The following is a 26,464-nucleotide window of genomic DNA, read 5'->3' on the forward strand; positions in this document are numbered from 1 at the left end:
CAGATTACTTCAAAATAAAAATAACACTGAATTTCTTCTGAAACAAAACAACTTCTTCCAGGATAAAATAGAAGACTTAGAGAACAGATCTAGAAGGAATAACATCACGATTTATGGGATTCCTGAAAAAGAAGAGGGAGACAGTATGATTCAATTCCTTAATACCTGACCGCCCAAAACTTTGAACCTCCCTGAAGCTTTATCCTTTGGCATTGAAAGGGAATACAGATCACTTTCTAACTCATCTTAAAAAAAAAAAACACCTTCACCAAGGTCAGTGATCGCAAGATTTTTCTCAAGTCAAGATAAAGATTTTTAGTCTTAAATGCTGCATGGACTAATTATCCATTTAAAAATAAATGAAATACTATAAAATTTGACAATGACAACATTAGTGATGTCCAAGAGAAAAGCATGTGTGCCACTTGTTAAAAGCCTAAAGAAAAACAATAGTAAAGCACAAATCCTGTTTCCAGCAAAAATAAGGATTCACCTTCCTGAAGGAAAGAAGATTTTTAACACCTTGGAAGATGCAATGGACTTTATACAGAACAATAAAATCCTAGAAAGAACAGAAGAAATGGACTAGACTCTATCAACTTCTTTGAAGAGAAATGCAAGAAGAGATGGTTGCTTAATAAAAGATAAAAACATTAAACTACTGAAGGACAAATGAAAATCAATATATTTCATGGTAATTTAAATTAGTGTTTCAATACTTATGATCAGGCACTGCACATTACTTTTTACAAGGTAAATCATTTATTTATTTATTTCCTACTTCAAATGGTTACTATTTCCCTTTTTAAAATGTTAGAGTTTGATTATTTTAGCTATATATGAAATTAATGTCACTTATTTGTATTTAAAGTTTAAAAGGTTAAACTATTCATCTCATTAAAATTTACTCATTATTATGATGAAACTTACATTAGGTGGTACAATTTCTGATATCGTGCATACTAAATATAATACAAGATGCAGCAAATGACATAAAGAAGCACGTTAAGTTATATCCTGCATTCTTAAAATTGTCCAGTAGTGTGCTACTGACAGTATACTTGACATGCAATAGCACCCAGGCAAGACTTGCTATGTATTAAGCAAAGTATAAAAAAATATAACTTTTTACATATATAAAAGTTATCATTGGAATGATATCAAATAATTGTAGTAACACTCACACTTTTACAAGTTAAACCTGGATCATACATAACTGTCATTCTTTTAATGCAATTTTATATGTTATGTCGCCTTTAAAAAATGACAGTCTGCTTTATATTAAACATTTCACACAAATAGTGCTTAATTATAAGTTATATACATACCATAACTAGGTATCTATGTTGTCTTCTTTCATTCTTCCTCACCACTGGGTCTAGGATCCTATCCTCGGATCAGACTTGGTCGCTCTCTCCTAGACTTTGGATCCAAGCATCTAGCTCCTCCCTTTATCCATAACCCCCCACTGCTTCATCCAAGCCCTCAGATTGAGTTTGCTGACTCTATTTGACCATATATAAAGAATACTTTTAGGTAATATATGTAGACAAATCCCACAATTAGTTCCAAAAGGAATGAAAGGTAGGAAATTTGCTTACCTAAAGAGGCTCAAACATAGAACCCATGGGTTATAACTTCTTCTAGAATTCTTCCAGGAACACAAGAAGGGGGATAGTGTGTGTGGGGGGGGGGTGTGGAAGAATGAAAGAAGACAACACAGATACCTAGCTATGGTAAGTACATAACTTTTAAATCTCATGTTGTTTCTTTCATTCTTCCTCACCACTGGGTCAGAGTTCCCAGCTACATTGCTGTTGGTTGGCCTTATGAAAGAACATGACGGAGCACCATTGAACCAAAGGTAGCTCTGTTTCTAGAAATAATGTCAAGCTTGGAATGAATAACAAAGGTATGAATAACAGACCAAGTGGCTGCTGCACACATATCCTCAACTGAAGATCTGGAAGAAAAAGCCCCGAACATAGCCACAGATCTGGCTGAATGCGCTTTGGATGGCTGGAATAAAGGCAACCCTGCTTGGCGGTAAATCAATGAAATACAGTCTGTAATTCATTTGGCCAAATTATTTTAGAAACTGCCTGACCCAAATGATTAGGGGAGTATGACAAAAAAGTTGGTCAGATTTCCTATGCTGTTTTGTTCTGTGAAGATAAAACATTACTCCCTATGGACATCAAGCAGGTGTTAACATGTATTCACCCCTGTTTGTAAACTTAGGAAAGAATACTGGCAGCTGGATGGACTGATTAAGGTTTGATTCAGTGGCTACCTTAGGCATAAAAAAGGGTTAGTATGTAAAGACACTCTGTCTTTGTGGAAAATAATACAGGGGGTTTTAAAGACAAAGCCTGTAATTCAGAGACACTTTTTGCCGATGTCAATGCTACCAGCAGAATAGTTTTCCAGGAAAGAAACTTAAATCATGTCCCTAATGGTTCAAAGAGCTTCTGTGTTAACCCCTGTAAAACTACTGTGAGACCCCATGGTAGACAAGGTTCTTTGATAGGAGGTTGGAGGAGAAAACTCCCTTTCAAGAAAGCTTTGCATAACTTAGAGGCCCATAAGAAAAGATGTCCATGCCCCTCATGAAACTTTGATACTGCTGCAAATTGTAACTTGCTTGTAGAAAAACTCCTTGGTCAAACAAGAGACTAAGGAAAAGCAAAATGTCAGGAACAGATGCTGAAAAGGGATCAATGTTCTCTTTGCTGGCCCACATAGAAAATGTCTTCAATTTACTTTTGTAAACCTTCTTTGTGGAAGACTTCTGAGAAGCCAGAATAATATTCTTGACTGGGGAAACAAGCCTCGACTGCCTAATTATCAGTGTAACTGGCAAAACCATGTGGTCAGTTTGAGGGTGTGGAGCTTGGGGTGTTGGAATTCTGATGAGTGAGACAGGAGGTCCTGATTGAGCTCCAAAATCTAAGGGGGATACTTGATATTAGTCCATAGGAAGGGGAACCACACTTGGCAAGGTCAGAAGGGGGCAATGAGGATAATTGAACACTTTGACCTTCTTGCCTTCTGGAGAAATCTTGGGATTAGGGGAAGAGGAGGCTAAGCATAAAGGAGACCCAGGGGCCAATTGTGGACTAAAGCATCCCTTGTTGACTCCCCCTGAAGAAGGATCAGAGCAAAAACTTGCTGCACTTGTTCAGGGGAGAGGCAAATAGGTCACAGCAAGGCTGGCTCCAATGGCTGAAAATCATATTCACTACTGATTGCTTGAGGGACCACTCATGAGGAGCCAGAATAGACTTGCTGAGTCTGTCTGCCAACACAATGGTTTTCCCTGGTATATGCGTAGCAACTAGTAAGCAGTCCAAAGAGATCGCCCATTCCCAGATCTTCATGGCCTCCCTGTACAATGGATAAGATAGGGTTCCTCCTTGCTTCTTGATGTACCAGACTGCTTATATGTTGTCTGTGTGAATAGCAACAGTCTCTAGTGGAAGATTGTTCTGAAAGGCTTGCAGTGATTAAAGGACTGCTCTCATCTCTAGAACATTTATGTGCCAATTGGTCTCTGTAGGGGACCACTTGCCTTGGACCATCTTCTCTAGATAATGCTCCCCACCCTAGTTGGGAAGTGTCTGTGGTCACTGTGGCTGCTGGATGGGGGGGGGGGGGGGAGAAAACAGTCTGTCTAGGTGTCTTGACACTGAAGCCACCATTGCACATGGAGTTTTCAGATTGGTGTGAGTTTCACGTGCATGGAAAGGAGTTGGCATAGAAATGACCACTGAACTACTAAGGTCCACTGTAGAACTCTTATGAAGAACCGGGCCAATGAGACTAAGACTATAGTTGCTGCCATGGATCCTAATACCTGTAGAACCAGTCTCCCTGGAGGAGAGGTGCAAGACAACATATCCTGTTTCTGACTTCTTAGAGTTGTGATCCTTTTAATGGTGGGTACGCCACTATTTCTTGAGTGTCCAGCTGAGTCTCGATGAACTCTATGTTTTGAAATGGATCTAGTTTTGACTTTTGCAAAATTTATAGCAACCCCTAAGGATTGTGAGATACAGAGTAAATAGTTTATGGCTTGTAACAGTTTATACCTGGTTGGGGCAGTTAGAAGCCAGTCATCTAAGTATGGAAACACCTGGAATCTTTGGAGTTGCAAATGAGCTGCCACCATCGCTATGCATTTGTAAACACCTGGGGGCTATGGAGAGTCCAAAGGGCAGTGCTCTGAATTGGTAATGACTGGCTCCCAGCTGGAAGTGCAGAAATTTCCTGGAGGGCCTGTGTATCTTTATGTGATAGTACACATCCTGGAAATCTATGCAGCACATCCAATAATCCTTGAGCAGAAGCAGTAGAATGGACTGAACCATAACCATCCAAAACTTGGACTTCTTTGCAAACTGATTCAACCTGTTTAGATCCAGGATTGGTCTTTAGTCCCCTATTTTCTTTGGCACCAAAAAGAAGTTGGGGGCTGGGAGGGTGGCCAAATGGTTAAGGTGTTTGCCTTACAAACACAATGTGTGGGGTTTGAGTCTCACAAGGGATAATTGGCTAGGCTTAAAATGGCCCACAAGGGCAGTTAGCCTAGTACTAATCTATGAACCTATGAAGCAGGAGTTAGTTCCAAATCCTACTTGTTTGTCTGTAACCTTTTGGATGACTCATTTTTGAAGCTGCTTTTGAACCTTTAGAGCTGCTGACTCCTTCTGATTGGGTGGGACATCAGGGAGCTTCTTGTTTGATCCTGTAGGGGAAGGGAAAAGGTGTGAAATATCCTCTGGATATGACATTTAGCACACAGTTGTTTCTTGCGAGTTTTGTCCAGGCTTCTGTATGCAATAAAAAATGTCCCCCTGACTGCCTCAACAGAAGAGCAGAAGGGCATCACTTTAGGAGTGCTGATAGGGTTTGCTGGGAAAAGAACCCTAAAAACCCTGATTCTGCAGGCCTCGTCTGACCTGAGTGAGGCATCTGTCATTGAAATCTCCACCTCTGCTTCTGAAAGAAGAATCTCCCCATGTGTCTGGGACAGGTCCCTGAAACTTACAGAAACACATTTTCTTACCACCTCATTGGTTCCTAGAAAAGGTATGCCATGGGGCTGAAAACTTGATGCTGATGGCAGACAAAGTCTTTTCTTCTTGCTCACTGTAGGTAAGCATTTCTTTAACTGACAGTCCAATAAGGGAGGAACCACCAAAAGGGCCATTAATAAAAGTTGCCTTAAAGGGTTCCAAGAAATAACAGAGCCTCACCCAGGCATGATATTGCATAGCTATGCCTGAGCCAGCTGCTCAAGAGGTGCCTTCCACAGCATGGGAAATTAACTTCATCAAAGAATGGCAATAGATGAAAGAGTGACCAGCTGTGGAGAAACCTTCTTGAAGTTCTCTGTCAGCATGGACTCAGCAAAAGAATTTGATAATTCCTTAATCAAATCTCTTTGCAGATGTGTGAAATGTGCCATAAAATTTAATGACCTCAGGGCAAAAGTAGCTGAGGTGTAAATGCACTTCCCAAACCTGTCCATCTCTCTCGATTATTTGTTCGGAGGATGGGCACTGGAGCTCTGTTGTGCTAGCTCCTTTTTCAATGCTGCTGCCACAACCATGGCATCAACTGGGAAACCTTTGCTCCAGTACTGATGATCAGCAGGTGGGGGCAGAATCTTGTTAGGTCATTTTGGAATTGGTTAAATGCTGTCTGGTTCTTTCCAGGCCTGGCAGGAGACTAGATCAATGAGCTCATCTGCCAGGAGAGTCACTCAAGATGTAGATGGGCCAATCCCAAAGGCTGTGCCTAACAATTTCCATGATGTCCCCAAAGGAAACATCATTGGGTTGAGATCTGAGGGATCCTTCACCTTCCTCAGAATCCATGCCTTCTGTGACAGACTCCACAGGAGAGTCTATGTGTCTCCTTTTACATGTCTTTTTCTGGGGGACCTCCTCAGTGGTGTGATCTGAGTATTGAAAGAGGAAGGATGCCCGGGAGGGAACATGACTGGGGATCTTCTGGAACTGGCTGACCTGACTGGACAGAAACGATGGGGTATGAGCTCATGATAGAAGAATAACCAGGGTCAGGAGCCAAGATACTACAGGATGTATCTCCAGTTGTTGAGAACACTCTTTCCACAGCCTAGAAAGCATATGGACCTACGGAAACCACTGCATTCCCCCCTCGGAGCCAAAGCAGTCAAGGAAGGAAAGCCACAGGCATCCCCAGATCCGTACTTCCCAGATAGAATCAGGCCCAAGCTGTCTAGGGCTGAGACTCATAAGAAAAAGGATGTCTTTAAGCCAATTTGAGCAGAGCCCTGTCCCTCAGATCCAATGCAGACCTCTCTGATCTGACACCTGCTCTGACTCAAAGACAATGTAGCCGAGCTGGTCAGGGCAATTGTCGGATCAGAGACATGATGTGACTTCAGATCTGACAGAGTGCCTCTTGGGGATCTTGGATCCCTGGACTCCAAAGCTGAGGGTTGGATCAGAGAAGGAGAAAGACTTTTCCTGGTAGAAAGGCAGACTGATCTGACAGGGAATGCAGTTGGAATTATCCCCAAATGAATTTGAGCTTGAAGAAACTTCTACATCATTCTGTCCATGTCAATTTTGGAAAAACTCCTGGAAGATCTGGAAGAAGTGGTAGAAGGCAGTCTAGATGACATAGAAGGAGTTTGAAAAATCCTTTCTGGCAGAGTCGGGGAGATTGTCTGGATGGTAGGCTCCATAACACAAGGCCTAGCTTCCAGATCCAAAGACTTTGGATCCAAAGCTATCAAAATGGGAGAACTGGTTGACAGAACCAAACCCATCGGATCAGAGGAAGAAATAGGATCTGAGGCTGGTCAAGTAGGAATCAGATCCAAGGACCCAGGATCTGGACTCTTGGTTTTCTTAGTGGAAGGCTCTGACAGGGAGGATGGGACTTCAGATGCCTCTTCTTTGTATCCAAGGTAGTCAGACTAGAAGGGGGGTTGAGCCCCTGCAGGTAGAATCCCTCTCAGAATCAACTTATTTCTCTGATCTGAGGAGGCTCTTGGATTAAAAGTAGCACAGAACATACAAACTTTTTCAAGATGTGTGGCACTTAAACAATAAACAGACTTCTTGTGGGTATCTAAATTGGGTATCTTATGCCCACAAGAATATTCTGAACCATCATGTCAATGAATACGAGTTAGATAATAAGCAGAAGACAGTGAATTGCATTCTAAACCACTGTCAGTTATTAAATAGTTCTGGATGCTTGCAGTATACCAAAAGGATAGTTTACATATTATCCTATAGAATGACACTTCTGATAAAAAATTTAGGATTGTGTTTCTCCGTTATTGTCTCTTTTTAATGATAACAAAACATAATATCTCAGAACAATTTATTATGGAATGTTTGACTCTTAAAAGGAATGATTTTTCAGACATTTGTTCAGATACTATTAGACATACCATTTAAGGAAAAACATAGGACTGATTCTAACAGTAATACTAGATTAAAGGGTACCAAACATATAAGGGTAAATATAAATGTTCTATTATATGACAGTCTACCCTAGAATTATACTTAAAATATAAAACTTAGGAATGTACTAACAGTACAAGACATAGTACACAATCCGAAATAGAAAGAGCACAGAATAAGTAAATATGTAAATAGTTAAAGAATATAAACATCTCCACAAGTGTGGGAGGTTGGTATAGTGATTAAGGTTTTCACCTTATAGGCACAAGGTGTAGGGTTTGATTCTCACACGAGGTAGTTGGCTGGGGTTGGAATGACCTACAAGGCCAGTTAGGCTAGTACTAATTTATAAACTTATGAACCTCTGTACAACTTTACACATAGTAAATAAAATAGAAAAAATATGAAATCATCTGACCTACAAATTATTAAACATGAAAATAACAACTGACTTCCTGCCTATAGTAGATGAGGGAGATAATGTGAGTTAGAGGGAAAGATGATTATAGAGATATACAGTTTGGTCAACTTATAATAAAGATTCTAAGCACCTGTTTAACTTTTCGAATTCATAATAACTCAGTGACGGGCTTTTTTAAAATGATGAATCCTAAAAAATAAGACATTAATATCAATCAGAAGCATGAGCTAAGCTAGTGAATGGAGAATTTGAGCTTCCTTTTCAACAAACTAGGAATACGTTATTCCATGGTAGAAGGTTTTAGTGTTATATCATTAGGCATTTTTTTTTATCTGTTTCAAAATTTTTTTTCATAGCTGAAGATTTCATATCGTTATATATAAAGTATATAATAAGTTCTGTACATAAATGCAATTTCATCATACGTGTGTTCTTTGTTCTCTTACATAAATGTCCGATTTTAAATGCATATCTGTTAATATCAATGGACTGAATAATCCAGTAAAGAGGGGGAGGTCTGTTCAAATACTTGCAACTACATGCAATTGCAGGCAAACACCGGATTGTTGACATTCATTCAGTGAAAATTGTTTCAGCAATTCTCTGAATTTACTGAGGGCAAGTAAATACTTGCCCTACTGCACAACCTTGCCCTTTTCTCCACTGTAGTGTGATCCTGGAGTTGGTATATATAGTTGGGGTGTGTGTGGGGTGCAGGCCCCACATCGCTGGGATGTTGGGGGTGAAGTACCCCAGATGGGGTGGGTTCCATTTGCGAAGCTGTCAGTCTATTGTGCTGTAGGCCAAGTATTTACTTGCCCTTGATAAATTCAGCAAATCGCTGTGATGATTTTTGCTGAATGAGTATTGACGAGCCGGTGTTCACTGAAATTGCATTGTGATGATCTGATATAGACCCAGTATTTCTACAGGAAACACATTTAGTTAATAAAGATGTAAATAATTTTTCATTAAATAATTATTTCATTTTGGCAGGTTCTGGCTTTTGAGCTAAAAGAAGAGGCACCCTCATTTTATGGAAGAACTCATCAGTAATGCCTAAAGTAAAAGATACCGATGTTGATAAAAATGATATATTACGCATTGTTATAACTGAGTGGAACAAAAAAATATATACATTGGTAAACTGTTATTGGATTTCAGGGGTTGGAGCTAAAGATGCAAAAAAGTACTTACATACTATAGCCTATTATATGAAAGGTGAAGTCATAATGGCTGGTGATTTTAATTGTATTTTATCAAAGGCTCCACTTCATATAGAAAGCTGACAATCACTTCAGCCAAGCATTTAATGAATTATGTAAATCTAATGAATTTAAAATATATACCCATTATTCATATAGATATGGAACACAAACAAATATTGATACATTTTTTGTATCAAGCAATCTGTTATCACATGTAGGAGAAGTTTCAATAGTTCCATGTCCATTGTCAGACCATAATGCTATAATCTTTAATATTATTTAAAAAAATGACAAAAAGAAAACTGACAATCTAATATATTACAGGAGATTACTAGTGTACATTATTAAAATAAAAGGATTCAATGAGTGGTATGTTATAGAGATCAAAAATGTCCTAGAAATAAACATGAATGGTAAAGTAACTGACATTGTTCTGTGTGGTTCAGTAGAGAGTTACTTTAATGGAAGAGTTACAGGCTGGTATATTAGTAAAATAAAGGTATGGGACAAATAATTGAATATGCTACAAGCTAAAATAGACACAGTAAGTAAAGTTAAATATTAAACCAAGCAACATTATCAGTCAGTCTGAACTTAAAAACTTAAATACAAAATATGTTGAAATTCTATATCATAATGTTTTAATAAACCTGGAAAATCTTAAACTTCAGACATATTCAGTAAACCCATTATGCTTGTATAAACTTGCTCTTGGGTGAAAGAAAATGAAAAATTAAATCATATAAAAAAATTACAACACATATAAATAATAAAAAAGAAAGTAGAACAGATATTAATGATATTCTTGACAGCTTTAATATATTTTATGAAATATAAATAATAATACAAATGAACTGGATAACGATGATATAGTTGACATTTTTCTAAGGGAAAATATAAATAATAAATTAACAGGTGAACAAATAAAAAAAAATGACAGACCACTCACTTTAACAGAAATAAAAGATCAAATAAAAAAGTTAAAAAATAATAAGGTGCTGGGCTTAGATGGTCTTATAACAGAACTATATGAAATACTACTGGATGATGGAGTTAAAATATTAGATAAGGTCTACAGAGAAGTAAAAACAACTGTTGTAGTCCCCATTATGGAAATATTCCCTTATATTACCTACTTTAAAACAAGATAAAGATCCTACAATGTGTTCATTATACATACCCATTTCACTTTTAAATGCAGACTATAAGATGTTCATGTCCATTTTAGCTAGCAAAATTAATCTATTTACACCTAAACTAATTAACAATGATCAAACTAGGTTTGTTTTAAGTAGACAAGTACAGGATAATATGATAAGATACATACATTAATAGAATATAAGGCTTTTGACTCAGTTCATAGGTTCATAGTTTCATAGGTAGATACTAGGCTATTTGCCCTAGGGCATTTATAAGCCTATCCAGAGTGTATTTGGCTTCTGCCTCCCTATTAGATTAGCCTACTGTATCTCTGTAAAGTAGGTCACAGAAGGTACCCTTTTAAGATTAGTTTACTGTGCCTCTATCTAGCAGGGACACAGAAGAGATCCCAGGGGTGAATTTGCGATTTCCCATCCACGCGTCCAGATTTCGCTTGAAGAGGGTCAGCGAGGGGCTATGTCTAACATGAACTGGGATTCTATTCCAGAGTGAGGGGAGCCACTGGGAAATGAATCTGTCCCTCCAGCATGTCCTACTTATTTTTGTGCTGAGGTTTAGGTCCCTGGAGCGTGTAGCTCTAAGGGACTTGGAATTTTTGAGGTGGAGCATGTCCATTAATTCTGGGTTTGACATGGCTTTGTATGTCAGGCATAGATCGCCTCTGAGTAGGCGGTAAGCAACTGAGTAGACCTGGAGTTTCTTTAGTCGAGCTGCATAGGACATCTGTTTGTAGCCCATGATCCTCTTGGTGAGGTACTTTTGGGGTCTCTCCAGTTGCTGTAGGTGTCGAGTAAGGTACATCCCAAAAGGGGCATTGTATTCAATTATGGGCCTGATGAGTGACGAGTAGAGGGGCACAATGACCTCTCTTGATCTAGATGTGAACCCTTTTGTGATAAGGTGGGCTATATAGAAGGTCTTTCTAACCACTTTGGCAACGTGATTATCAAAGGAGAGATTACTATCTACGTTGGTCCTCAAAACTCTAATTACTTCTTCTGTACTTAATGGATTACCACCTATGTGGTAATTTGTGGGCACCTTGTTTTTCCCAAAGGGGATGACTATGCACTTTTTAGCATTTAGCTTGAGGCCGTGGCTCTGACACTAAGCATCCATCTCTGTGAGACCCTTTTGGGGGATGCTTGTGTCAGCTGGATATTCGATTATGGCCCCCAGTTTGCAGTCATCTGCAAACTTTGTCAGCCATAATCCCCCCGTGTTAGCCTGAACCTCAGAGAAGTATATACCGAACAAGAGAGGTCCCAGAAGTGAGCCCTGTGGGATGCCACTTGTAACTGGTTTGGATTTGGACATGGCACCTGCAATTCTGACCATGTGGGTTCTATCTCTGAGCCAGTTTGCAACCCATCTTGTGATATAGGGGTTGATATTTAAGCTGGTAAGCTTATTTATGATGCCTGAGTGGGGTATTGTGTCAAAGGCTTCTGCGAGGTCCAGGTAGGCTGTGTGGACTACCTTGGCCTCATCTATGGCTTTGGTAACTGTTTCAAAGAAATCAACTAGGTTTAAGAGGCAAGATCTGCCCTTAACAAAGCCAAATTGGGTAGGGTCCAGTGTCTGGAGGCTCCCAATGTCTTTGTTTATGAGTTCCATGATAATATGCTCCATAGCTTTACAGACCAGACTAGTTAGGCTTATGGGGTGATAGTTTCTGGGGTCCGTTGTGGCACTACCTTTGTGGAGTGGGACCACTGTAGCTGTACGCCATTCTTTGGGTACATATCCTGTAGTAAGGCTAAGTTTGAACAGTGACTTAATGTGAGGGTTCAGTTCTTCTTGGAGCTCATGTAAGACACAGCCTGGGACACCGTCCGGTCCCACAGATGCTGTGTTTTTTGCTTTGGAGAGGGCAGCTTTCAGCTGTGCATCTGTGATGTCAGGGAGGTTACATTCAGTTGGGATAGGCATTTGCTCCTTTGGGGGGGAAGGGGGGAGAAGTCTGTGCTGAATCTGTCTGCCAGGATGTTGGCTATGTCTGTAGGTTTGGTATATTTTGTACTGTTATGCAACAATTCAGAGCATATCTGGGAGTTTCTGCCCATGTTCCTGACATAACTAAAGAAGGCCTTGTGATTATCTTTAGTGTCTAGGGCAATTTTTCTTTCGAAACTGGCCTTTGATGATTTTATGAGGGATCGAAGTTTCTGGCTAATACTGATCAGAGATGCCTTCCCTTTTTGGGATTTTGCTCTGTCATGTAGTAGCTTCCTCCTTCTGTTGTATAGCTTATTTATGGCCGGGGTCCACCAGACCGGTCTCCTGTTTTTGGAGGAGTGAGTCTTGGTTTTATTTGGAATAGCACGATCCATGCATTCCTGCAGGTGCTCATAGAATGCAGTTGTAAAGGATTCTGCAGATTGGGCTGTATTATCCTCTGGCCCAGGGGCTTTGAAGGATTCCACCTCAGTCTTGAGAAGTGCAAAGTTGGCTTTTGAGAAATTCTTTACAGTGATTTCCTTGGCTGGGGGTGGGGACAGGATATGGATGTCCATGGAAATTTGTTTATGGTCTGATCTTACCAATGAGGGGTTTACCTCTGGTGTGGAACATAGAGTCCCCATGTTGGTGATGACCAGGTCCAATATGTTGTTCCCTCTTGTGGTTGTACCTGTTTAAAACACTTAAGGCATTTAATTTCTCATCTGAAACAACTGGATTAATTTCCAAGTTATACAATAGCTCTTGTACTTATGTTAAATAGCTTATTTTCTTTCTAATTCCTTTAAACTACAAAAAAGGCACAAAAGAAGGCTAGCCATTATCACCTTTCCTTTTTACATTAGCTATAGAACCCTTTGCTAATAGTATCAGGTCCAATAAGAACATTAATGGTAACAAAATAAAAGAAAATTTTGAACTAAAGATTCAACTTTTCACTGATGATATCTTACTAACAATAGGGAATACAGAAAATTCATCAGAACATAAAATTAGTTTGAAGAAATCTCAAACTTAAGATTTAACCATAATAAAAGAGGTACATAATTAAAAAAAATCATACAAAAGTATTCTAACTTCAACTGGAATAGCAATCAAATGAAATACCTTGGTGTAACCATCATGTCTAATAGCAAAGTAATGATACAAACAAACTTTCAACAGGTTGTTGATAAAATGTTAAGTTTAGTCACAAATTGAAACAGATTATTTTTTATCACGGAAGAGCAATTAATGTTTATTAAGATAGTAATTCTCCCTAAAATACTGTCTTGCAATCTTTACTACTATCTCCACCAAAAAAAGAAATATTGATGAAGAAGGTAAATAATATTCTACTTAAATTTCCTTTGAGTGGCTGAGATAATGGTGGAATAGGATGCCTGATATCCAATTGTGTGCTACTTCAACAACTGTAAAATTTATAGCTTTGTGGATACATTTATCGTATGATTCAACATGGAAACAAATACATCAAGAAATGTTATTAGTAAATAATAAATATATCACAACCAGTCATAAACAGAGAGTACCTAATAGTTTTATCTGGTTATTAAAAGATTTTTGCATAAATGGTATTACACCTCTTCTCAAATCATTTAAATAAAATGTTCACATATTCTAACCATTGTAATTTCTATGTTTCCAATTGCATTTACAAATGACTGTTTAGAAACTCATAACTTCAAAAAATGCTAGTATTGAAACAACAAAGTAATTTAATTTACTGCCATCAATTCTTAAATGACACTGATATATATATATATATATATATATATATGTATATATATATATATATATATATATATATATATATGTATATATATATATGTATATATATATATATATATATATATATATATATACATAATAATAATGCAATGAAAAATACATCATATTTGTCATAAATGTTTACAAAGTTACACAATTCATATTGGAACTACTCAAAAATTAATAAAGAAGACTTCTCTGAAGAATACAAGAAATTAATATTAAAATCTACAGATAAAACTACATCTTCATTATAGTGTAGCATTTTCACTGGGGCATTTTTACACAGAGCTTTTGTGCCTCCTAACAAAATTACAATTATAGAATTAAATGCTGGAGATGTGATTCTGAAATAATAGTTGATTTGATGTATATGGTATAAGAATGTGATGTTATCTCCACTTTTTGGAAAGAAATTCATAACTTTATTCAATTTCTATGGTCAGATAGATGTAATATTTTTACATTTTAAGTGTTATTTAATGATTTGATTCCTGAGATAATTCCAAAAACCCAAGTGTCTCTTTTTTGGTCTATTCTTGCTTTTGCCACCAGAAAAATAATTACTAAAAATGAAAAAGGAAGGTTACCCCCTCTAGTGCTGAATTTATTTGCTTGGTAAAATTTGTTTGTAGTACTGAAATGCATACTATAGAGATGAGAACTTCTAATATTACACATTCATATAAATCTTGGCATAAACTTAAAGACTTGCTTAAAAAAATGTTGTTGATGTATAACTGTGATGTATTGATCAGCTGTGGACCTATATAAATAGTTGTTTGGTTTATAAATGATTTGTTTATTTATTGCTTTAAAACCAAATTAAAAAAAATTAAAAAAAGAAGTACCTGCTGGGTCAATATGATGACTTATTATATAACATGGATGTCTGGTAACAGCTTTCCAAGTATAGAGTTATGGAAGGGGTATCATCCACTCTACCAAGGATTGAAAGCTTTGCTATAGTGACTTGCAATAGTGTAATCCCATCCTGCTTTGCCAGATGGATGCAGCAGTTAGGGAGAGTATGCTAACCTTTTATGTCAGCACTGTATTGTTTTTCTTGGTTATTGCCTGTTTGTTCCCATGCATTCTTCTGACTGGTTCACAGTGTACTTGTACTGATTTCTCCCTAATCTACTTTACAACTGCCAATGGTAGAAAGACATAGGGAAAAAAGAGAGAGAGGTACCGGGGGGGGTGTTAGTGGGGAAGCCTGCCTCAGTATTGGATTGTTGACAGCCTCTCCTATGGATGGGGTCCATATATTACATGTGTGACTATGATGTGTTATTTCACTTCTACCTGTAACATATATGTGGACTAATGTGTTTAATGTTTTTGTCTGTTTCTGTTTTTTTTTCTTATTAAGTTTAGAGGTTCAGCTGAGTTGCAGGTTGAAGAGAAGTGCCAGACACCTGTTTTTGTGGCAACTGGTATGGTTAATGCTGTGTTACCAGTGGTTTCTAGCCTTGCCAGTCATCATGGTGATGTGGGGCATATTACTTAAGGCATTCTAAAGCACTTGCTGCAAGGCCATCTTTCAAGAGAGAAATTGGAGTTGTCCCTTTTAAGAGTGATCTGGAAAAGTTCCCGGTAGTCATTCAGTGTAGAGTCTGGTTATATGTGAGGTGGGACAGCAGTTGGATGCATGCATTAGTACTGTGGAGCACCTCTAGGCATGACTGTTAGAGTTACATGACCAGTTGCTTCCAACCATCGGGCCACCAGAGGCAGAGTCTGACCATGAATGTGACTGATGTCTAAGTGGCTGTCTCTGGGGTGGCCCCCTGTATCCTGCACTATATCTGACTTTGGTGTTCCCTTCTGACGTGTCATTCCTGATACCCTGTGTGTAGTCCAGACATCTAGATCTCCTTCTGTCTGCATGCTTTCACTGTTTTTCCCACCTTAATCATCTATACCACTCCAGTCAGCCTATGTCTGAGCTACATATTTGTTTATCTGCCTTTGTCATGTTTCCTACTTTCTCTGTCCTTACCACAGAAAATACTTGTTACCTTTCCCTTCTAATATTTGGCTTCAAATATAAAAAATGGTCACATGTCAGGAAAAATAAAGTTTGTCCATTTGCCCCTGCTCTGTATAACATCCATTGTGGTTACCCTTGTAGGTGTTCCTCTGCTTGCTTTAAACCATTTTCCATCTTTACTATCACCCCCTTTTCTCCCCATGTATAGGGTGAACTTTGCTGGCACTTTGATGTGCTAGCCATCTGTACCCTGCTTGCAGTTCTTGGATTTCAGCCTTGAGGTACTTTGTTGTACTTGTGAGGGCATGCAGTCTTATACAAATTATCATAATGTTTTAATCTCATTGATCACATGACTGGTAGTAACATGGCTGCTCTACCACAGTTCAGTAATGCAACTGCTGACAGAAATGCAACTGCACTCATTTACTATGCAAACATTTTCTTGGATTAACAGCCATGTGCCAGTCCTAATACATAGCTAAGTAGCACTGAAATGTAGCACTGTGCAATAGCAAAGTGAGCATTTCTGAATACACCCTCGGGGGGGGGGGGTGGGGATCCCACACTAGACTATGATAGGGCCATTATGCCTTTTGAGACCCAGGGATGCTGAGGAAGTTCACCAGTTTTATGTGATTTTTATTTATTTATTTTTTTGTATTTATTTATTTTACATTTGTTGACCGGGCTAGTCTAGCTGGATATATGTCCATTTTCAGTAGTGGCCCGGGGAGAAAAGCTCCAAATTGTTAATACATTGTTAAAAAAAAATGTGGAAATGTGGAAATGCATTGACTGTAACAAGGTATGAGAATTAACTGGGTAAGGAATTTGAACTATTTAGAGCTAGTGTGGGAGATGCCTGGATGCCCATGAAGATATAAAGCAATAATATGAGATGCGACTGTATAATAGCTAGAACATTTTCATGCCTTTTGGTCTCACAGTTTTCCTACACCTATTAACCACAGCCCATACGACTCATTTGTCCAATACTTCCTGGCATCTGAGGACTTCAGGCATGGGAGGAGAGAGGTGTGGAACTGATACGTCAGAAGATTTCCAATAGGTTCCATGTTTCAAATGAGGTTATTTTAGCATAGCAAATATAATTTATTTATTCATTCATTCATTTAAATTTTGTTAACCAAGGAAGAGCACTGATATTGATAGACCATTTTGAAGCTCAGCATGTAGGAAAAAGAACCAAATAAGCAATAAAATTGAATTAAGATCAGTGAAACAGTGGTAATGTAAGACCAAGCATGGAGAAGGTGTTAATTTCAGGGTAAAGCGTAGTATAAATGAACAGAATCATAAGAAATTATACAAGAATTCTGTCAGTAAAACCAGTAAGAACACACACACACACACACACACACACACACACACACACACACACACACACACACACACACACACACACACACACACACACGTGCATGCACACACACACACATACATTACATTGACAAAGTGGAAGAGTCTGGTATCTCCCAACCAGGTTCAGGAGAAGGCAATGCTACAGGAATTTGGAGACATGGCTATTGATAAGGCAGGGTGCATGCACTAGATGAAGCACCTTGTAGACACAGGATCTCAGGGCCTATCAGTCAGGTTCTTATAGTGTGGTGCCTGAGTGAGTTAAGCAGCCCATGACAGCTACATGAGATGTTACATCTGGGATTAATCCAGGAGTCCAATAACATAATTCTATTTTAATATGTTTTATGACAAAATATAGGCTAATAAACAAATTGTTTTATTTTTAATACACAGTAAGAGCATGCATTCCTAATGCTAATCTAAAATAGTCCAGGAAGCCAGCAAGTGTGTGTGTGTGTGTGTGGGGGGGGGGGGGGGGGGGTAGGTGAAAAATTCAGCTGAGGGTACCCCACCGAAACAGGGGTGCCAGAAAGTATAGAAGAATTGGGGGGCAACTGGTAATCTAAAAAGGGCAAATCAGAGGGGCTGCAGCCAAATAGAACAGATTATCAGGGGATAGTGTATGACAGAAGAATGTTAAAGAAGCTGAAAAGTAGGGTGTACAAACCAGTGCTGCAACCAATAGTACTGCATAGTATAGAAAGCTGGGCAGTGAAGGCAGGGCAGGTGAGGAAGGAAGAGGTGATAGAGATGAAGTGTCTGAGATGGATGGAAGGATGCACACTGTGAGACACATGAAGAAATCAAGACATCAGAGCTGAAGCCCAGTTAGCTCCAATTGCAGACAAGGTCAAAGAGAACAGATTATGGTGGTTTGGGTGCATGTACAGGCAAACAGAAGACAATCTGGTGTAGAATATTTAAGACAGACAGGAAGAAGGCAAGAGGAAACAAGGTCATCCAGTGAATAGATGGATCGACTGTGTGAGAGACCTGTTACAGTCAGTCATGACTGTGGAAGAAGGTAGGAGAGTGGCATTGAATCGAAACAGATGTCAACAGTTGATGCAACACCCTATGCAGAAAATGGGAAGAAGGGGGGTTGATGATGATGATGATGATGACAGAAGAACATTTATGCAGGGTCTATATTAAATCAGCGAACGCTTAAAATAGCGAATGTTAATGTATCAACCTTTTAAGAGCGAAAGCTGACAATCCCGAAGACACGGAACAGCGATTTTTTCCCAGGGAAAAAAAATCGCTGGGCCATTTGTGGGACTTTGCCATTTCCTCCACTGTGGTGCGATCACGGAGTAGGTATATTTAAGTAGAAGGGGTGTGTGGGGGTTGAAGACCCCCACTTTAGTTTGTGTTTTGAACATTTTTTTTTTGTGGAACAACGATTTTTTTTCCCTGGGAAAAAAATGCTGTTCCGTGTCTTCGAGATTGTCAGCTTTCACTCTTAAAGGGTCGATAAATCAGCTTTTGCTATTTTAAGCATTCACAGATTTAACATAGACCCTTTATGCAGGCTAAGTTGCATTAACAAGACTGCACAAGAATTTCTTAGAAAATGTATTTATTTAATATTTTTTACCAAGAAAGCCTGCTTGGGACAGAGCCCACTTTCAGCAGAGGCCCAGGGAGAAATGCTCCAGATGCATGTCATTGGAATGTGGAAGAAACCCACATGAACACAGGGAGGATATGCAGACTCCGCACAGAAGGAGTTGCAGCCAGGAACTGAACCGAAGACCCTCTTGTTTTAAGGTGACAACTCTAACCACTGCACTACTGCACCACCCAGCTAAGGAAACCAACCAATGTTAATTTAGCTTGCTATTCTGATCTATCTACTGATAAACTCTAAAAGAAAGGGTGATGGAGGAATTAGTGGGTGACAGTAGCAAAATAATTTGATCACTATGTGGCATTTGGTTGCTGCAGTACTTGACCTACATAGTGAAAACATCATTTGCAATTGTTTTGTAACTAGGAACTCAATGTATCTAGTTTTTATCACATATCTGACAGCATTCAGTTCACTTTATATTGTGCAGCTGGAAAGATGCAAACTCTCAAACTTATAAACTGTGGTTATTTCTAGCTTCATAATAAAGCATACACTGGGCTCATAGGACTATGGTCAGAAATAGACAAACCACAAAGTCTCATCCTGTGGTTTACTTGGCATGCAGAAACAAAAGCTGGACATGCTTATGAGTTTGGAAGAGTAAACCAACAACACGCTATGATTTTCCATTAAGAGTTTTTAGTCTGGTGATTATCTTTCTCTAGCGTAAGAAGTGATACCGAAATAAAATGCAAATTTGCACACAAACATATATAAACAAACAAGCCAACTACCATATACTGAAGTAACTAGTGTCTCAGCAGGACTGCAGGACTATTGGAAGGATCAATCCATATCATACATACCAGAAATTCAAATAAGAGTATAACATCTGCATGCCACTTGATAGAAGAACTGCAAAGCATTACTGCATTTATTATACCAGGTTAGATTTTGCAGATGGCGTTGTGGACTTCAGGACAACATATTGCATCACCTCAGGGAGTTTGCCAACAGTGATGATTACTTTCACAGCTTTTGATTTACTAAATGAAAAAAATGATTGGCCCAATGGACATTCAGAGAAAACTGATTCTAAGTTGTATATTTAGCAGTAGTCTTCAATGTAAAATGACATTGTATTTAAATAACTTTCAGTGAATGTGCCATTGGCTCTGCATCCATGTTTCCCATCGAGTACACCCTAACAAAATCTGCACATTTAAACTGTGGTACTGACACACATCACAAAAGCTGCATGGGGTATACTTCTTTATTTGTTAACCAGGTAAAGTGACTGGTCAAACAACCCTTTTCAACCATGACCTGAGTTCACAAGGAGTAACGAAATGGTGCACAATGAAAACATTAAAATAAATCAAAGTATAAAGGACATAGAAGAAAATATAAAACACAATAAAATGCATGAGAATAGGTTAAAAACAAGGTATGTAGTAATGTGTGCATACAATTACTAATGTATCAAGCGCAATATGGAATATTAAAAGGAAAACAATGATTGTATAGCTATTTACAGGGAGTCAAACATTGTACCCAAGTGAAGCTATTTAAAGACTATTTGCAGCAAGTCAAAAGCATCTGAGAGGACTTATTAATTTATATACAGCAGGTATTTGAAGAACAGAACCATACAGACCTTTAAAAAGTAAGTACTCTATAACCAATAATTATACAATGACTGCTCATTGCTATTCAAAAATGAGCATGCTGATTGGGCAGCCCAACCAGCGTGTCCACTGTAAACTGAAAATATACCAACAGAAAAAAGTCCAGCCACTGAAGTACCATTGAGAGGCCAGATGTTCTACTGGTATATGCTGAGGGACAAAGCAAAATTATAAGAAAAATCAGGTATTTCTGCAAAACTAAAAGAAACAGAAACACACCTGATTTTCCTTGTATTTCTCAAATGTCCCTTGCAAAATCCTGACTTTTTAAACATTAAAACAAATAGCAATGGTGATTCTCTTTTCTCCATTGCTTCTCCTGAAATGCACGGATGTACCGTGCAAGTGTGGGAATGCAAGTCCCATACGCATGGGCAGTACATCGGCCCACAGAATACAATGCAGAAGGAGAGTGAAGTGCTTTTATACAAAGATACTATTTAAAAAAAGAATTTTATGAGGAACATTTGAGAAATACAAGGAAAATCAGTTATGTTTCTGTTTCTTTTAGTTTTGCAATTTCTTTCTTACATAAGATAATTGTATAAAAGCAATAATCCAGTCCTATTTATAGGTGTATGAGGATTTACCCAAGGCTGGCTTTGTATAATCACGAGGGTGAAGACCACACAGCTGTGAGTAAATCCTGATATGCTCATACACAATCGTGGATTATTGCCTAAGGAGACCTACAGTACTCTGTTTTAACATTTGCAGTCATTCTTCTACACCACCAAAGGCATAGGTCATGCAATAGAGTTATAGTAGAGCCCACACATCCTTTGGTTGAACATTGTCTTTATGATTGCAGTAAAGTAACTCTATGGGCACATTGTACAAAATAGCTGGCTTTTGTTCTATAGGTGTATACCCAAGTACTTGGACATCGGTCTGCAGACCATTACAAGCCGAGCCAATAACATATATTCAGACATTCCCTCTAGCTGCAAGGAGTGCAAGACAAGATAGTTGGGAAGAATTTGAGGCTGCTCCTCCAAATAACTGGGCTTATCTTGAAGGTAGCATGGGTGCTACTCTGGTGCACATGTAGTGGAAGTTTGTTCCTTTGGTGGGGGATATGAAACTATTTTGACAACATGTCTTTTTATTCATTGATAAAGTTTTATTCTCATTAACTAGGCAATTGAAGAGCCAGATGTCCTCGAAAGGAAAAATAGATCAAAGAGGTTCACATACATGGGAGCACTGTCTGGGCAGATGACTTGGGCAGACCCATACAGTAGGCAAATGGAAGTGGAAAGAATCAAACCTGTATCGCTGACTATATGAAATAGATTGTTAATAAATGGGAGCTTTAATCATCTACACTAATTGTTAGGTTGGTTATGGGCTTCTTTGCAACAAGGCTTTGCACAATGGCTTGCAAACTTTGCAGGACTGTGACAATCCTCTGTATCAAACCATGGCAGGCAGCCACACAAATGTGCATTCACAGGACTGAGATCTGGGTAGGTTACATGACACTGTTGTTTCATCTGATACACCTGATGAAGATCCATAAAGTACCTTGCCAGCTATCACAGCCTTTTCCTTACAACACAGTTGTACAATATTACTATCACAACTACTATGTCTCTAGACTTAAGACAACTGCACTGCAATAGGCTGTTTAGATTGATTATGGGAGCATTTTACATGACTTTTGTGAACCAGAACTAAGCTAAGCAGCACCCTTGTTCACGTTCTACTCATTTTAACTACCAAACCCATTTGCTAGTGTACCTAATGCTTAGACAATATGTGAATACATTTTGTCAGTATATTCCGTAAAGTCACAAAAGCAGATATGATGGCTAAGCACAAATCTACCAAAGATATCCAAGGTATTCTGCCACAAAATTACCCAAGAAAACAAATACCAAATAACATACAGCATTACAGATATTAAACATTCTACTGACTAATCACTATGAGTATCCTAATCTGAGAACCAGAAGTTGGCTACGAACAGTAAACCAACATTTCAGTGTTCTACCCTACATGCAGTGATTACGATATTAGCCTGCTAAGTGCCCCACTACATCAACAGAAATGAAGATAAAAAAAAAAAACAGTACAACCCCTTGACAGACTTTTTCAACACAGTAAACAGATGTGATCCACATTTCTAACTTGGCAACATTAAACCAAGTACAAAACCACATTTATGACTCAGTCCAAGACAAATTAATTTTGGGGCATGTTGCATCAGTTCTCAAATTACAAAATCCATGTATCAGAGAAATAATGTGCCTCTGTATAACAAGCTAAGTACAAGTGACTATTTCCATGTGACACACACACACACACACACACACACACACACACACACACACACACACACACACACACACAGTTAGACATATGCAAAATGATAACACTTTAGTTCATATCAATGTCTTTTGGCTTTTCCCGGTTAGGGGTCGCCACAGCGGAACTCCGGTCCGCTAATGATTGGCAATTGATTTTTACATACTGGCTTACCAGGCCTGACGCACAACCTTCAACGAAGGTACACCCATTCACGCATGTCTCCACGCAGAAGACGCTCTAGCTGAGAATCGAACCAGACAGCGTCTTACTGTGAGGCGACAACGCTACTGCAGCACCACCACCGTGGTTAGTTCATATGAAAAAAGTGACAAAGACCAAATAATTACTTACCAAGAGCTTCTCAAAATAAATAAGAAAAAGATATGATGTGCTAATTCCTGCTATATAAAAATGAAACAAGTATATACAAAAATTCATAATCACCACCTGTCGGCTATGCTCCTCTCCTACACTGCTATAAATACAGCCACTACATAACCTACCAAATAAACGTCCGGGCATTACAAAACACAGTGATCATTGAGTCTACCATTCCAAATGTATTATTACTTTCTTAAGAATCTTTATGTCTACAATTTCAAAATGCTTTGTCTGCAACTCAGAGCTTACACTAATTACAGTTTTTGCAAAGTTTAAAATGCTAGCACAGTATCTAACATATTATCTGCCCCGGAATGAAAATTAGGTGGGCCACATAATAAATATACCACCCATACTAAGACTTTCAATACCTTCCAGCATTTCACTGGATCAATTCTTCTGCTCAAGGTCCCCTTTTAACATGATTCATAGAGAGAAAGTAAAGACATAAGAGGAAAAGCGATATGTAATATGAATGTCCCTTAAACATATATTTCAAACAAATTATTATTCATACACACACACACACACACACACACACACACACACACACACACACACACACACACACACACACACACAATTATCAGGTATGGCTGTCAGAACCATCTTGGCAAGGTAGATTGCCAGGAAAAAATATACCGCATAAAGTGCCATTTTTAGCCACTATAAATGATAAAAACACCACATTGATAATATCCATGCGGAGTGGCACATCTTGTAAATGGGTGCCACATCTTGGAAATCTACACTGCTAAACAATACCTCTCTTAATACAATAAACAATGCATAAATAATTACAAGTCACAAGAAGATCTTGAAAATGAATAAAAGTTTTTCTTAGAACATCAAGAAGTTAGGTAATGCTGATAGAATATAAAGATGCAGAGGTAAATAATTGCAATATGAGTATAAATATAATTGCACATATAGAACACAAAATAACAAGAATTAATTATTTCCTGAGAAAGTTCATCATCGCACAATCACTACAAAATGGCATTCAGAATTTGTAAATGTTCCTTATCTAACACAAGTGAACTGCAATTATTCCATCACTGTAGCAAAATCTAATTTCACAGACAGTGCAGTTTACTGTGGGAGTATCCGCAGAGCTTTATAGCTTTGCAAATATCTAATTGTGATTCTCAAGCTCTCAACAGCAAGAATCACCATGTGCCCTTAAGAAACTTTGCTTATGAGTTCTTTCTAATTTCTCAGAATGAAATGTCATTAGACCCCATAAAAGTAGTGACACTGAGTCTTTGGATTAAATTAGTTTACTTATTTCATAATTTTTGTACCCTTACAGACATCTGACTTCATGAATAAGCCAATAAACAGAATAGGAGTAAGGAGAAATCTGAGGGCCAAAAATCTTAGCACCATATATAAATAATATATAAATTATTATTAATATATTATTAATAATAATATAAGTAATAGCTGCTGGGAGGTATGAGGGATACATTGCAGTCTTAAGGTAAGGAATAAGGAGTCAGATGGTGCTGACTAGAACCTGGAAATACAGCTACAAAGCAGTGTTACAGAAAACTATGGAAGATGTCCAAGGGTAATAATACTCTTAAAAAAATAGCCCATGTCTGGTCTGCAGCGGCTTACCACTCTGGGGGGGGGGGGGGGGGCAATAACATGACCAATTAGTCAAATTATCTTTTTGCTGAACAGTTTGTTCTGAAAAGTGTACCTCTCAGCCGTGCCCTGATTTCACAGAATGAGAATTTTAGAATTTTATACACACACACACACACACACACACATATATATATATATATATATATATATATATATATATATATATATATATATATATATATATATTAGCACTCTGCTTGTGCTGTGCTGACGAGGTCATAACAAGGCTGAAATATGCATATCCACAGCTAGCGGGATTTGGCTTTATTGACCTGAAATTGTCCATTAAAACGATGAAACAAGTCATGGGCATTCAGAATTGCCAGTTAGTTGAAACATCTAATGTTCATAAGGGTCATTTGCATATATCCCATACATATACATATATATATATATATATATATATATATATATATATATATACACACACACACGCATATATTACTGTGTGTTTATATGTTCATGTGTCTCAGAATGTCTCAGCAATGCTGTGGTAAGCAGGCTTTGAACAATTATATCAAGGATAATTAATCTTGTGCTATATTTTCAATGTGTAGATCATTTGCTATTAGTAGATATTCTAAATATGAAAAAAAAACTATAAGTGGCTGCAAAAATACTTAAGGCTTATGTTTTCTAGACAATGAAATGTAAATGATACACAAAACAGATAGAAAAAAGTTTTCAGTATCCTTTATGCCAAACAGCAAACAATAAAACATCATAGTATTAATACTAATGCAGTTTTAAATCCATAAGAATGCAACATTTACTTCCATATCATCGAGCTTACATTTTCGTTGCTCTGGAGAGATGGCTCTACCTTATCCATCACTTTGTCCACAATGTGTAGGACTCCATTAGAGGCAATAATGTCCCCTGCAAGAATCTTCAGTTTTTTAGTACTTCCAAAAAGTCCAAGTATTATCTGACTGTCCTAAAAAGAAAACAGGAGTTAAATACATTGGTTTGAATTTTTGCAAATAGGTCTGTTTCTTTTAAGCAAGTTTTACTTCATTACGATATTTTTTGTTTCTTCATCTTAGCTATAAGAAGCAGGAAAGGTATGGAATCTGTAACATTTTAAAATGCAGCTCTGTTTAGTAATACATTCAGAATATATGAACAAAATATTGCTACAAAATAAATGTCAAGATATTGCTAGAAGCAGTTTGTTGGTAAGAAATACAAGATGGCAGGAGATTTTTGCAAGATAATATTCTGTAATGGACAGTTACACAATTCATCTGTTATAGCCGTTATCTGCTGCAGTTGCCAGGATGTAATAATTAATTTATGGACACAGTATGAATATAACAGTTGAAAAGTAACACTCACAACATGGGATAACTGCCTGTCTAAGATGATAATAACAACATATTGAAGGAAATCACTTTCCATTTTGGCACCCTTCGGTTTGCCAGTGGTTAACATCAACTGTAGGGCCTTAAGTTATCAAAAGAGACAAGCAGCT

At 38.0% G+C, this 26,464-nt stretch overlaps 1 protein-coding gene across 1 annotated transcript in view; it reads right to left on the reverse strand.

Annotated features, from left to right (window-relative positions):
- The window catches only part of STAB2 (stabilin 2), a 922,612-nt gene that overhangs the window by 613,477 nt on the left and 282,671 nt on the right, over positions 1-26,464 (reverse strand). Inside the window, exon 13 of the mRNA XM_044087850.1 lies at positions 25,784-25,927. Within this exon, the coding sequence (XP_043943785.1) occupies positions 25,784-25,927 (144 nt within the window). The remainder of the gene's footprint in view (positions 1-25,783; positions 25,928-26,464) is intronic.

The sequence above is a fragment of the Protopterus annectens genome, chromosome 11.part0, assembly GCF_019279795.1.
Source record: "Protopterus annectens isolate FY-2018-M chromosome 11.part0, PAN1.0, whole genome shotgun sequence".
Lineage (NCBI taxonomy): Eukaryota > Metazoa > Chordata > Ceratodontiformes > Protopteridae > Protopterus > Protopterus annectens.